The sequence below is a fragment of the Eriocheir sinensis genome, chromosome 21, assembly GCF_024679095.1.
Source record: "Eriocheir sinensis breed Jianghai 21 chromosome 21, ASM2467909v1, whole genome shotgun sequence".
Classification (NCBI taxonomy): domain Eukaryota; kingdom Metazoa; phylum Arthropoda; class Malacostraca; order Decapoda; family Varunidae; genus Eriocheir; species Eriocheir sinensis.
In genome coordinates this window covers 685,085-700,049 of record NC_066529.1, presented here as the reverse complement: position 1 = coordinate 700,049, position 14,965 = coordinate 685,085, and the positions used below count along the sequence as shown (strand labels likewise).

The 14,965-nt window shown below is 39.5% G+C and overlaps 1 protein-coding gene across 3 annotated transcripts; it reads right to left on the bottom strand.

The window, feature by feature from the left end:
- Nucleotides 1-307: 307 nt before the first annotated feature.
- On the bottom strand, nt 308-13,627 carry LOC127001479 (eukaryotic translation initiation factor 2 subunit 2-like). 3 transcript variants are annotated; one of them, XM_050866031.1, is made up of 10 exons: nt 13,315-13,627; nt 11,120-11,279; nt 10,332-10,607; nt 9,015-9,062; nt 6,243-6,272; nt 5,233-5,372; nt 3,422-3,551; nt 3,140-3,203; nt 1,816-1,954; nt 308-1,216 (listed from the first exon to the last, which is right to left on the bottom strand). In XM_050866031.1, exons 1-10 carry the CDS (start codon nt 13,330-13,332, stop codon nt 1,166-1,168), a joined length of 1,056 nt encoding a protein of 351 aa, XP_050721988.1. In that variant the 5' UTR covers nt 13,333-13,627; the 3' UTR covers nt 308-1,165. The 3 variants fall into 3 exon arrangements, with proteins under 3 accessions (XP_050721988.1, XP_050721989.1, XP_050721990.1); XM_050866032.1 differs by lacking the exon at nt 9,015-9,062 and having other exon boundaries at nt 13,315-13,625; XM_050866033.1 differs by lacking the exons at nt 6,243-6,272; nt 9,015-9,062 and having other exon boundaries at nt 13,315-13,620.
- Between the last annotated feature and the right edge of the window lie 1,338 nt (nt 13,628-14,965).

Sequence of the window (14,965 nt, the reverse complement as noted above, 5' to 3'; positions counted from 1 at the left end):
AATATCTTGATGAACATATCATACTCAATGAATGGCTCTGGAGTGTAAAGTAATGTAATGAGGAGAACGAAGAAATTGCTAAATGGAATGATTTGGCCTGTTCCACTGAACAAAGTTAATTCTTTGGATGTCATTGATCTTTGTTTTAAAAGCCAGGACCTCTTACATGCAAGGTAGAGGAAATGAGGTGAAATGATGTTGCATGTATGTAGGTGTGAATGGATGGATGAAGGCATATGCACACTGTTGGCCATGCCCGAAAGCTCTCATAATAGTTTCAGCTGTGCCTGGTTACCAAACCATCCAACTCTTTGTAGAATTTATTTGTGATTTTAATAAACAACTAGGTACAAGATGGAAAATCCTCCCATCCTGACTCCTGTATATGTAACCGACCGGTGTGCGGCATCGCTGGACACGCACACGCTCGCTGTGAGGTGTGGCTGCAGGGTAATGAGGCTGCCTCAAGTTAACAAAGCAATAAATATTTTCAAGTGCACGACTAAGATAATGCATTTGCTAATTTTCCATTTAAAGTGATGCAATCTTTAATACAGCCATGATAGAGCTAAACATTATAAATGTCATACAACATAATGTAATATTACCTGTATGACCAGTTTAACCATATATTGTACAGAGCCTATCTATCTAGTATCAAGTTCTCCCTAATGGCTGACAAAAATATGATGTTAAAACCAACAACAGCAATCTAAAACCAATTCCATAATAGACAAAACCAACATTCAAAACATGTATACATGTAAGCCTACTTTAGTAACAGGTGATGTAAATAAACCTAAAGGGACATGGCTTTTTTTAAATAACAACCCTCCTAATTGGAACATCAAGGAAAGATTAGCTGTGAGAAAATTGAAGATAACCACACAATATATGGGGAAAGAGAGCCCCTACATGGTGGCTGAAGGCATCTTATAAAAATTTATATTATAATACACTAACTGTTTTTTCGGATAATGCATTATGGGGCTCTCCAATGCTTATGTAAAAAGCATAATTACAAATTAACATGAAAAGGGTTGTTAATACTGTTATCTGGTCGAGATACACATGTTATTTGTTTTCCTAATGCACAATACAATGAGTGTTGAAAAGGATATGATAAGTATTTATAAAAAAATTATACCTAGAAGTAAGATGATACCTAATTCTTGCTTGCCCTGATGGCTTGTCTCTGTTGCTTGTTGGCCACAGCCTGAAAAGAAATTTAACTCAAGTTATTACACTTTAACTGTGAAGAGATACAAATCATATAAGCTTTATATACTATCTCCCTTAAAAACAGTTTTCACAATTTTCTTCATTCATTTTTAACATATGTTCAACCTATATCAGACGCAGAGTACTACTTTTCACCACTTTAACCACTCCACAATCCACTCCCTTTAAAGTAACACACATGCAAGTTTGTAATTATGACAACTCTTATTACACATGTTTATTACTTTCTCCATCTGATCTTGACACACCACATGCACCTCTTGTATAGCTCATTTCTATTGGGCATATTCATGACTGCTGTGCCACATTTCAACATTAAAAATATATTATATTTAAGAATAAAATTGGAGGGTAAAAGATGTGGTATACTAAATTCAATGGTTAGCTTTGCACAGTGCTGCAACCCTTGGATACAAAATCATGTGAACCTAACTGTTTATGACACTGCCTCTGCAAAGCTGAATAATAATAATAATAAAAAAAAAAAAAAAAAATAAAAAAAAAAAGGATGAAAGTAAATCTACAAATTGAAAACAGCCAACCTGGGAATGGAAAGATTTTTGTCAAACTTACCTGGAAACCAGATTTGATAGGAGCGACAGAACATCGAGAATTGCACTGCTCACACTGGAGGAAGTACAAACGAGCATCCTTCTGCAGGATTGTATCCGGGGATCGGCAGGTGTGGCAGGTAACGTATTCCTTAATGTATCTGGTGAAAAAAAGAGAGAAAAAAAAAAAAAATGCTGTAATTTAATGTGATTCATGACTCAAACTTAGGCAAGCAAAGCCACTTTTTAGTGCATGTACAGCCAAAGCAAGTAGAAGTAAAACCATTAGAGTACCATTTTATGCCATACTTTCATAACCACGGCAAGAAGCTCAATTCTGTTTTCTTCAATCTTCAATTTAACAACCACAGACACAGGTGTGGAACAACTCCCATCACAGTGGAGGATTGTATTTCTATGAGGATGTGAAGCCTAATAATTAATCAGTGTGCATTTCTGCTAAATAGTCTGACAAACAATAACAAAAATATACTTGAATGTTCAAAGCTTAACCACAAACTATTTCCTATAATAATAATAATAGCAATAACAATAATAATAATAATAATAATAATAATAATAATAATAATAATAACAATAATATTTTTTTATAGATAACATATTTACTGGATAATATATGAGAAGCACAAGCTCTTAACCCCTACAGCATCACATGCAAAAAATTTATGATTTTCGTGTAGGTCGATGGAGCGGCATGTGTGTAAATTTCATGCATTTACTTCCCAAATGAACACCACTGAGTGCCAGGAATTGAACCCAGGCCTTCTGACTATAAGTCAGGGCAGCATACCGACCAGACCACCGATGTCCACAGTGCGGGGCTGGGGTGTCAGTTAATGGCCGCAGAAGTGGCCTCTGGCGCAGTAACCTTTTAGCCCATCAGTGGTCTGGTCGGTATGCTGCCCTGACTTCTAGTCAGAGGCCCGGGTTTGATTCCTGCCACTCAGTGGTGTTCATTTGGGATGTTTTTCACTGTGGTAATACAGTTTCTCTAATGCATTTACTTCTTGCCATTGGGAAATGTACTAGCCCATCCAAGGATGACTCAGCAAGGTTTTCTGGTGGTTGGGGAAGGGGTATTATCATCAACTTGCAGCAGTGGATGATATAACCAGTTATGAGCTTATGAGATGGCAATTGCCATCGCCACAGGAAGGATGGAGGACCCCAAAATGTTTGAGGCAGACGTGAATCAAATAATTGTTATTTTCCTTAATTTTAGGTTAAGTTATTAACTGTTTATGAAAAAAAAGTAACTAAATGACCGACCCCACCCAAAACTTTTTTATTTTGGAGGGTCGATGCTGCAGAGGTCAAATCCTTACCTCCTGAGAACGTTTTCAATCTGCTTTTGTTGGAATCGGCCTTTAATGATCAATTGATTACTACCTGTAATAAAATACAAATGTAATTAAAACACAAGTTTCTTGATAACTGAAATGCCTACAACCAAAATATCAAGAAAACTTCATGTCATTAACTTTACTTATTTCATGCAAAGAGTAGTAAACATTTCCTCCAATTAAATACTTTGTAACTGCAGATCTGTCTTTACCCTTATAATCTATTCACTTATTCTAAACACAAATTCTAAAAGCATGACTCACCGTCAATGCTACCAGAGGTACCCAATTCTGCAAGAAGAAACTGAAGTACATGTTTGGGCATTCTGTGAAGAAGGCGACAGATCTCGGCAAAGTTGGCGAATGCAGTCTTTTTCGAACCAATTCTGACAACCTAAAAATTCAAATGTATTTAAAATATGGTAACTGTGAAGTAGATCCTGGAATGCATTTATTTCAAAGATGAAGCATCCCTGTCTGCTGTGATGTCACCCATGATATATGATGTCAGTGTGAAAAATATCAATATGTGGCGAAAACAAAAGTGAAGAAACTGTACGGAGAGCAAGTGAAAAAATTGACAATATAAAAGATGAAGAATTGAAATGACCAATGTGAAGAGAAGTTTACATGAACTTTTAAATGAGAATGGATATCCAGAAAGTACAAAATGAAAAAGAAAAAGGGAAAATAAAAAATATTAACATGCATGTAAATCAAGGAAATAATATTCATATAATTTATAAAATATAAGTCAGGAGCAAACTGTGGATTCCTGCATGGAATAACACAAAATAATGATATAGAGGGAACCAACACAAAGGGCTTGACAAAACCAATTAACCCTTTCATTGCTAATCACTCGCAGCGAGGCTATCCCCCCAGGCGCACTCGGGCAGCCCAACTGGGGGAGGAGAGTCTCTTTTAACCGCTGTATCTCAAAAACTATTCATCACAGCTAAAAAACAAAAACACCATTGGAAAGAGGAGGCCAAGATCTATAAGATTCTGTTATGTAAGACTCTCCTGTGAATGTATAGACACGTTCAGGGGGTGTTGCCTGTGAGTGCGACCGGCGCTCACAGCGAGCTTTTAGCACCACCACGCTAGTGCTCACTCTTTTAACCTCTGCATCTCAAAAAATATTCATCACAGCTAAAAACACCATTGGAAAGAGGAAGCCAAGATCTATAAGATTCGGTTATGTAAGCCTCTCCTGCGAATGTACAGGTATATTCAGCAAGTGACACTAGTGCTCGCTCTTTCAAATGCTGTATCTCAAAAACTATTCATCACAGCTAGAAAACAAAAACACCATTAGAAAGAGGAGGCCAAGATCTATGTGATTCGGTTATGTAAACCTCTCCTGCAAACGTACAGGCATGTTCGTGGGGTGTTGCCTGTGAAGACGTACATTTATGCATGCGCGACAGTCAGCCATAAGGCAACTACTAAGTAGATCTCTTGATGATGGGGTGCTGGCAGGGCAGTATTGCTAACTGAAAAATTTACAACTATTTGGTCAAAAAATCAGTCAGGTGATAGGTGAAGCTATGCAAAAATGCCACTATATTTGACAACAACATCCACCAGTTAATCATCCATAGGTTTTCCGCGCTTTTCCGCTCTAGGCTGATATGATTTTCCACCAAATTTAATGGAAAACCCACTGAATTGTCAATCCTGAGGGGTGAGAAATAGTGTTGGAACATTCTCATACGCGGGAAATTTGAGTGCGACTGGCGCTCACAGCAAGGATTTAGCACCACCAGCAAGTTACGCTAGTCCTCGCTGCGAGGATTTAGCATCGAAAGGGTTAATGGCTTGAGGGAGAATGAGTATCCTGGTGTATGTAAGAGGCTCAGCTCAGCACACAAAAGGTTTCACATGGGATGAGTATCCTAATGTACTAAGTAGATAAAGATACAACACACCCTGAAAAAAAGAGAACCTGTCATAGGTCAGATGCCCTTCAGTGAGTAAAATCTTGGCCAAAAACTACGGCTCCGGCAGATTAACTACAGAAAAATTACAGATGCTGCTTATGAGTGGCAGTGTTTCTCAATAATATATACCTGAGGGGGCTTCATGATGAACTTCTTCTTTTCACCTGTAGCCATCTCTGGGTTCTTTTCCCGTAGCTGGTTGAAGGCTCGCTCCAGCAGCTCATCATATGTGTAGTCCCGCTCGCTGCCCACCCAGCCATCGCCAGATTCTATGGATGAAACATATACCTTTTTAGTAACATGTCTCTATATCACAAAAATGTATGGAGACGCTTCAATGGAATATTTTCCACATTTGTAATTTCTGTTTGTTTGCTGGTAATACTTAAATAAAACCTCTTCACATCACACTACCATCATGTACAGAACAATTTTTGCCATGTTGCCACTGACCGTGTGGATTCATGGTATTTTTCAGATGCAACCACTGCAATGGGCAGGTTTACTGCACATTAATACAAGAGCAAATTAGTCTGAAAGTAATGTTGTAATATTCCTAAAAGCTTCCTCATGCTGAATAAATAATTATGTATTTATAAATATGATGACCCGTTTCCTTTAGTAACTTGAGGATGGCTATGGCAAGGATCCATAGTCTTCCTTGTTTGTAATTACCTATACTCACTAACCTCCATGTTCAAACTTCTACCCTATGAACTGCCTTCTCTTTCCTCCTCTCTAATTCATTTCTTCCTCCATATTTCCAATTTGAAATAGTTCTGTTTCTAGATACTTAAACTCCTTCCCCTTCATCAACTTCTCCCCTCCCAAAATTATCTTATATTTTTAAAGTTTTCAACTCAAATCCTTTGTTTATGAAACACAGTGCTGCACACGATAATAATTGGTGTTTTGTAAATAATAAAAATCAACTGACTAACACTCAGTGCCAAGAAAATTAAAAAAAGAAAATCACCATCAGTGTTGTGCAGCTGTGACCAAATATTTGGCTGTACTCAGTGACCAAGTTAAATGCTGCAACATTTGGAGATTGTGAACATAGGCAGATATACAGCAAAAATGCAAAGAATATAAAAACTTTAGCTTTCAATAAATGACAGCGTTATGACATGACTCACCTCGAACTTCCTCAGACAATATTGTGTCCTCTGATGCATGTGTAAAAAAGAGTTAAGTTATTTGATGCCATTTCCTGATAGCCCTCAATATATACACCCATTAAAGATCTGTTATCCCAGACTGATGCCAAAAAGTCCTACCAGAACAATTATTAGACGAAACATTTGTATGCCGAGAAAAAACATCACCATTTGATTGCACAGACAGACACACTTGCAGATCACAAGTGACTGGGTGCTATCATGCTTAATTATTCATAGAAAGGGTCATTGACCTTTTCACTGCAGCTATGACATGGCTGTCACCTCTAATCAGGTGTTTCATTGACCATTTAGTATACCAATGCCATTTATAGGAAACTGCTAGGCAAATAACCATCTTAGGTGGTGGTTGGGGTCACTGTCATTCAAACAGACCATAACTCTAAGCCACATAATCAACATCATATTATAAAAGTAAACATTTCAAAACACCACCACTACAATGCAAGCTAAAAAAGAATATTACTGAAAATTTATCACAAAATTTACATTATTTTAATTAACTTCTAATTTCTCATTTAACTGGCTATGGGAAGCAAGCTAATTCTCATATTCAATGGTATAATTCCATCATAATCCTTTAACTTCATTGGAGCAAGGAAGCTACACAGATGTAAGTGATACAGAAATAACATACAATGGCATCCAAATAACTCTGATGTCATTAAATCAAAATTCATTAGATCCCTCACAAAGTGAAGAAGAACCGCTGATAAAGTTGGCCAATTCTTTACAAGCTGCAGTGAAGAGGTTGGCAGTAACCTAATGAATATACTTAAGAGGTTTGGGGTGCTTGCAATAAAAATAAGCTTTCATGTTTCTCTAATGTATGGAGAAAACATTCATGCAACTATTTCAATTCACTGTGGTGTAATAATGCCTTATAAAAATTCTGCTGAAACAAATCTATTTAGTGGAAATAGTTCAACATTTTCTTAATAGTATTTACCAAATTTTCATAGCGTAAATCTTTTAAATACCAATTTGAGTCAATTCTTTGAATGACTGCTGGTGTCTGTCCCATCATGCACCTTTTTCATCAGAACCCCCCCAACTGCCTAACTGAAGGCCTCTCCTGCCATATTACATGCATAGCTAAGAACATACACATGATTGAGGGGAATATCAAGACCAAAATATCTCAATTTTGGGGCAGGTAGCAGCTCACTCATCAGTGCTTCCAGGCATACACAACTGCAAATAAAGCAGTACTAGCGATCTAAATGCTTGCACCAATATTTTCTCCCCATTCATTGCTAACTGGACACACAACTAGGGTATTTCAGCAGGAAAGCGTGAAGCTGTGGGGATATGCACCTGAACTTCTTCAGCAGCATGGGATCCTGTTATTAAGTCATAAACAAAGCAATATGAAGAAAAGTCTAATCCAATACCTAACAAAAATTGAACTGTAATTATGCCACTTTCAGTTAATACACTATTTGTAAATAAGATAATTATAATAATGAAAAATGAAACTTATTATTGTCAGTTGGAATGTTGTGATGTTTTGTCGATGATGGTAATCATCTAGAAAGTAGCACTATCATTATTGAGGTTGAAATGCCTTCTAGATGTGTGTGTGTGTGTAATTTTCACCATGGCCTGATCACGAGTTAGACTCGCTCACCAGCAGGTACCCGCACAACGTGAGCAAGTGCTCATTATTGCCGATCTCTGGGTACTGCCAGGACCTCACAAATCCCATCCCCCTTGCTCAAGGGGGAACAGTAACCACTCCTAGTCAACGGAAAGAATCCGGCCTGAATGGGACTTGAACCGCCGCCTGTTTGGCCGTGAAGCCTTGCTGCGCGGCGCTCTAACACACACATAAAATGAATGAGTCAGTCGAATAACTCCACTGGTTGTGAAAGCTGATCTGGTATCCCATATGCTTATTGTTTTGTTAAACTGATAACTCTTAGGAGATAACACATTTTTAACACAAGAAAAAACAATGCACCAATGTAATGTGAAGGATGGCTGCTGATGAAACTAGGCAATGACATTCTTCCTTCAAATGCAGGATCAAAATTACCCAGCAGTACATGTTACAGGAAATTATACAACGTGTCTCAACGCACCACCTCATACACATCAGGGAAAAGTTTACCTATTCACATCTCCATCCAAGTTTCCTACCTAATTTATCTGCATTAAAGAACCCAACTCTCCTTGCCATATGAAAATTGACTACCTGGTATAATTAAACATTTAAATAAATAAATTTCTTAAATTGTGTTATATATATAAATGTATATAAGGAAGTAAGGAATAGGAGAATATATACTAGAAATACAATTAGTTCTGCAAGGTGAGTGCATAATAAGTGCCTGGGGTCTCTGGGTACAAAACATGATGGAGCTGCCAGTGTAGCCTTTGCCCAAAAAGGTGCCAGTCAGATGTACAGTTCACAGATACCAAAGAAAATATTCCAGTTCAGTTATCAACAACTGATACTGACTATTGGTAGCTCCACAAACTCCAACTTCCTTGCAAGGTTCATGCAAAAATTGCTTGCTGGCAAAGTGATGCTCTACTTTTCTGTAATAAACAAATTGGTTCATTTGTAATTAAGTTAAAAGAAAAATCATTACAGTGGTCCATTCTGCTGGTATAATGCTCTTGTTGGCAATAAGGTAACTTTTTTCTTTTTTACAATGTCAGAAGAATGGACCCCTGTCTTGCACAGGCTGCTGGACATGCTGGTGGGTTTTAATTAATCCTCACCCTCTTTATTAACCAGGCCTGGCTCACGACTCCCATCAGTTGCCAAATCTGAAAGAACACCTTTATGGGGCGAGATTTAGGGATTCCTACACACTACTTGATTACCTCAGAGAACTCAACAACAGCTTCATAGAGCCGCAGCAGCAGGCAATGACCCTCTCTCAAACAATGTTAACCCTTTCATTACTAAACGCTCGCAGCGAGCAGTAGCATCATTTGCTGGCGGTGCTGAACGCTCGCTGCGACCTCCAATTGCACTTAAATTGAGCATGTTCCAACAATATTTTACAAGCCTCTTCTCACCCCACAGCATTGCCAATTCAGTGGGTTTTCCACTAAATTTGGTGGAAAATCATTTCAGCCTAGCGCGGAAAATCTACGGACAAGTAACTGGCGGATGTTGTTGTCCAATACAATGGCATTTTTGCATAGCTATCATAGCTATTGCATACCAATCACCTGACTGATTTTTTTACCAAAATAGTTGTAAATTTTGCAGTTGGCAATACTACCCTGCCAGCACCCCATTAAGATCTACTCGGTTGCCTCAATATCAACGGCCATCGTGCACGCACAAACATAAGTGTTCACAGGCAACACCCTTGAACATACCTGTACATTTGCAGGAGAGGCATACATAACCGAATCTAATAGATCTGGGTCTCCTCTTTCCAATGGTGTTTTTGTTTTTTAGCTGTGATGAATAATTTTTGAGATACAGCAGTTAAAAGAGACCCCCCTCCCCCCATTGGGCTGCCCGAGTGCACCTGGAGGGATCGTCGCCTTCCTCACCCTCGCAATGAAAGGGTTAAACTGTGCATGAGGACCATGGACCATAATAATCCATAGGTACCAACCGGCCTTTATAATTATTATTGTCAGTGTCACATTACTTAGCACAGAAAAACTTTTAGGGAAGGACTCAGACTTGGTATCAGTTAACTTGTTATGTGGCACCAACTATAAAAGTACTGATACTTTCATGGTAAGCCTGTGTAGATAAAAGTCATCTTAAATTAGCATCATGTTTCTCATGACCTGACCTTTTGATATCACATGACGTTCTTTTGGAGATACAAGACTCTAATCTGGTTGTTTTCATTTTCTGTCGCATCAGTAAGCTTTTATTTCATTTAACCCCTTCAACACGAGGACGCGTATACTGCGTCCTTGCGTGCCCTGTACCATATCCGAGGACGCGCATACTGCGTCCTGGCATGCTTTAGCCAATATACGAGTTATTTTATCTCTATAAGAACATAAGGAGATTTATGCTTACAGAGACATAGGCAAGAACGGTAGAGTCTATTGACTTACCCAATTCTGCGTCATCAGCATCTGCTACCATATCTTCCTTGGCTATAAGGTCATTAAGAACCACCTTCTTCTTTTTGGTCTTCTTTTTCTTGGCCTTGGTGAAATCCATGTCAAGGTCAAAGTCGTCCACCTCAGCAGGCTGGACGGCCGGGGGCTCCCGATCCTCTCCAACAGCCACTCCATTGTCCTTGCTCTCTGGCAATGCCTCACTCATGTCATCCATGCTGAAGGGCTTCTTCTTTTTTTTTCCCTTCTTTTTACCAAACACCTCCATGTCTGAAAAAAAATTATAAGGAGATATCATCACCCGTCTATCTCCACTAAAATGGAGCTTTGCTTGGTTAGACACCATTCACTTACGGCATATAGGCTACGTACAGCACTTACATTCCATTCACTAAATGTAAAATCCTGTCTCCTATATAACAGGGTGTGGAGTCAGAAACAACCACGAAACTACTTTACTCTGTTTTGGGAAAAAGCAGATGAAGAGGAAACAAATTCTTCAACTTTTTAATGTTTTGAAAAAATATTGTTATGCACAATACTTATTTTTTGTAAACATGTACGACTCAATACAAAATACATTTGAGCAGGGGAGTGCTGTGCCTTTTTGTGTAGCTGAACAAAGAACCTCAGTGCTGCCATCTACCTACATGCAGTTTTTAAAAGTCCCCCCCCAAAAGTAAATTATTCCCCAATAGGTTTGCTCTGATATAGTATCTAATATCCTATAAATGATATATAAAAGAAAATTTAAGTTGTATGAACCATGCCAATTAACTCACCGTCCATCTCTGGGGTGCTCTCTTTGGCTTCCTGCACCTCTCCATTTTCTGGTGTTGGTGCTGACTCTGGGGGGGGAGCTCCACTGCCTTCTGCTAATGCTGCATCCAAGTTGAACCCTGTCTTCTTCTTTTTCTTTTTCTTAAGGTTAGGGTCAAAGATCTGTAAAGAAGCAGAGTGATGTATAACAAATTTGCAGGTATTGACTGAAAGTCTGTGCTTCTACAAAATAAGGATTACGAAGTAAAGGTAAAGTTTGCAATATATGCTATAGCTGTGCATGGCCTTAGTGCTCATCCATGTCCCATTGGCCCTTGAGCCTGTGGTGGGTAAAAACCCATTACCCTAAGATACAGGGGAAATATGACATTGGTTTAACCCAATAGGCACACCTAACATCACCAAATGTGGGGTACAAAATTGGAGGAGGGACTGTTTTTGTGCCGGGAGAGATGGTAGTGGGCTAGAGTAGTCTATCCGGATATTTTGTTTTAATTTATTAATGATCCACGAGACACGCTAGAGTTAAATCAAAGTATCTGCTTATTTTTGTATTCATTCATACACACACTGGTAATATTTCTGTGGTCTGATTCACTTATTAGAGTGAAATTCTACTGTGAAAATCAGTCACAAATTCGTGTCACTAGTAAAAATGAAACTAGTATTTAACTAGGTAATGTAAGTTTTGCCACCATGAAATACACACAAATAGATAAATATGAAAGCTCACGAAGTCACAATAAGTGACATCACCTGCTTTGCGCAGTAAAAATATGCTATTTATGGTATCTGATACCCGCAAAATGGCGTGGGAACAGCCTCGGTCCTCGGGGCTACAGACCTAACGTTGCCAGATTGTCGTGCTCAGCCGATTATATTTCCCCGACTTCTTACCCCTAAACTGTCTTCTGGGCTCCAATAACGAAACTCATTTATAGTTATCGTTAAAAGAGATAGATTCTGATGTTTCTTAGCAATAGTTAGGCTTCAGTAACCAATAAATACTATGCTCTGAGTACAACAATCTGGCAACGGTGGCTATACATATTTTCATATTATTGTTCTGTTGTTTATTCAATGTCCTGTTCAAGAAAAAGAATACTCATAATTTTAAGTTAGTTTTTGGTTAAATATAATGATTCTTTACAAAATACAATTATAAGACTACCTACTACTAGTTAGGAAACGTACTGAATCCTGGATCGGCTACAGTGATGTTAGGTGCGCCTATTTACCTAGGCCTACCCGATGTATCCATTTATGAACCAGACTAAAATTGGGGATGAACAGCTGAGAGTCTACACAATGTAGCCTACTAATTTTGAGATGCTGACTGCTAATTTCTTGAAAAAATATGATGCTGTTTATCACTGAGATAGTATTTTTCTCTGGAAATCACTAAATGATTGACTTTTTAATACCTTTTGAGGACCCACTGCCGCAAAATAGCTCGCAGAGAGGTTCAACTTGGTCACTCGTGGGAAATCGAGGGTTTTGGGTGAGGGAGCGTATTTATACTATTCAAACCAAACTTTACATAACCTCCTAACCAAGGGGGCACAGCCCCCCCTGGCCCTTCCCATGAATATGCAAATTATTTCTGCGAGGAGGTATTTCTCGCAACACCAGCTGGACCGCCGCCGCCAGAGGCGGCTATGCTTTCGTGAATATTATCGGCTATGCTTTCGTGAATATTATCCAAGCTATTAGTTACTGCATTACTTTCAGAAACCAAATTACAACACTATATAAGTAATAACTTTGTGAAGGATGGACCTAATAAGAATCCATATTGTAAATATAAACTTCACAAGAGGCGGCTACCTTCCTGTCAATATTATCCTACACTCCCAAATAGCAACCACGAGGGCAGAGATGTGACAGTGATGACGGGTTTTACAACGACGATGACCAACATAACCACGGCTGTCTAGGCTCGTGACAAAATAGTGGCCGCAACTTTCAACCGAACGTTGCCATGCTGGACACATAGCATCCAACAGGCACAACACAAACAGTGCCATAACGCATATTAATGAAACCTAAAAGCGGGGGCCAAGGCCTCGCGGGGGACAGGTGGTGACCAAGGAGGGGCCACCAGCTGGAGCCCTTCCCGTCCACCCCATGACCCCAGCTGACCCAACACCGTCACGGCCCTGCCCACCACGCCCTCCCCACACCACCGCATACTTACACACTCCTCCTCAGCCATGGCGCCGCCCTTCAAGCCTCAGCACGCTGGCCGCCGCACGGTTTCGTCAGCCCAGGCACGGGGAGTATAGACGAGGGAATGTTTTGGAGCGAAGAACAAGTGACGCGCGATCCACCACACCTTGTAGTTTTGGGCGTTTCCAGGGATAGCTTAACGGCCCTAGTGGTACTTTAATATCCCTGGTGATAGACTGAGCCTTCTTCTGTACCATGAACCTCAAGAAATACTCGTGAGAACCCAAATAATCTCCTTCTTGGCCTTTGGAAATAGCTGATGTGCGAGAGAGAAAGCGTCTGAGAATACCGATGTCGATCCTCTATGTGCGCGGCTGCAGGTATTGCCACATTGCCTGTAATGGCCAAAATTTACACGCACCCTGCAAAACGTGTCGCAATATCATGCATTAGTATCTGTAAGGGCTCATTTACACACAGGAATGACTGATAGATTGATGGTTTATTGTTGGAAAGGTGCACAATAAAGGAGACGGGAGGAACATGCCATCCCAACCCCAAGGCAAAACATTTTCAGTAATACAATTAAGAAACATATGTACAGTATAAATATTACTATGCAGTGAGGGATATGATAAGATTCGTAATATTATGGTTACACTTCATTATGGGCGGGTACCAAGGAGTTGCTATGGTGTACCTGCTGGTGTGCACGTTAAGGCATCTATTGTCGACACTCGACACCATAATGTGACAGGGTTCAATAAGTTAGATTTATCAATATCATGCAAGTCTGAAGGGAATATTATAATAAATCTACACGGAGCCTTTACAAAATGGAGAAGAGGAATCGAAATATTGGGGTGGGGGAGGAGAGGGAGGGCCAGAGAAACAGGTATCGCATATCACTTAAAATTCCTACGTAGTCTAATATAGAGAAGCATAACCGATTTTTTCCTTCAATGTAAGCAGCCTAGCAGTTATGTCCACCCAAGGCAAAATCAGAATTGCGATATAAGTAGGTATAAGCCAACCGGCGGCCTCTTGCAGACTCGATCCTTACGTTCTTATGTTCTTATGTTCTTATAAGGTGACGACACTTTAAAGATACCTGTCGTAATAATTAAAAGGTATCTTGGAATACTGAAGAGAAAATAAAAAGAACTGAGCTGAGAGAGAGAGAGAGAGAGAGAGTTACATAACATTAGTGCATCGTCCTGAGCCAAATGTCAGAGGAGGAGGAATTTCACTTAGATAATGTTGGAGGTGACGGTTTTCCTGTTAGTTATATAGTATGCGGCGGCCGAAACACTCTTATTTAATTCAATAGAAGTCCTTGACAACTCGATCAAACGTATGATGGAAGAAAGAAAATCAAGACACATCTTCCGAAACTGACCTCTCTTTTGGCCACTCATCTCGACATTTTTTTGACAGGAGCAATGCACAGCGGACTTTTTTTTTTTTTTGGCTTTTATTTAGTTTTGCCCTTAAGTTGCTTCCCATACTATAAAATGAAGGGCATGACCTAAGTATTGGACGTAACAAAAGACCGCCTGCCACGACCATCTACCACCCCTTTACGCCCTTCTTAATTACCACACCCTTCCTCCAGGTGCGCGGGGCGACCATGGAGGTAAAGGAGACATGTATGAGAAGGTAAGGGATTGCCAAGGGAA

Excerpts from the sequence above, each read along its gene's own strand:
- LOC127001479 (XM_050866031.1), bottom strand. Across the intron at positions 5,373-6,242 it reads ATTGTCTGAGGAAGTTCGAG|AATCTGGCGATGGCTGGGTG; the intron begins GTGAGTCATGTC and ends TTTCATCCATAG. Across the intron at positions 1,955-3,139 it reads ATTGAAAACGTTCTCAGGAG|ATACATTAAGGAATACGTTA; the intron begins GTAAGGATTTGA and ends TTTTTTCACCAG.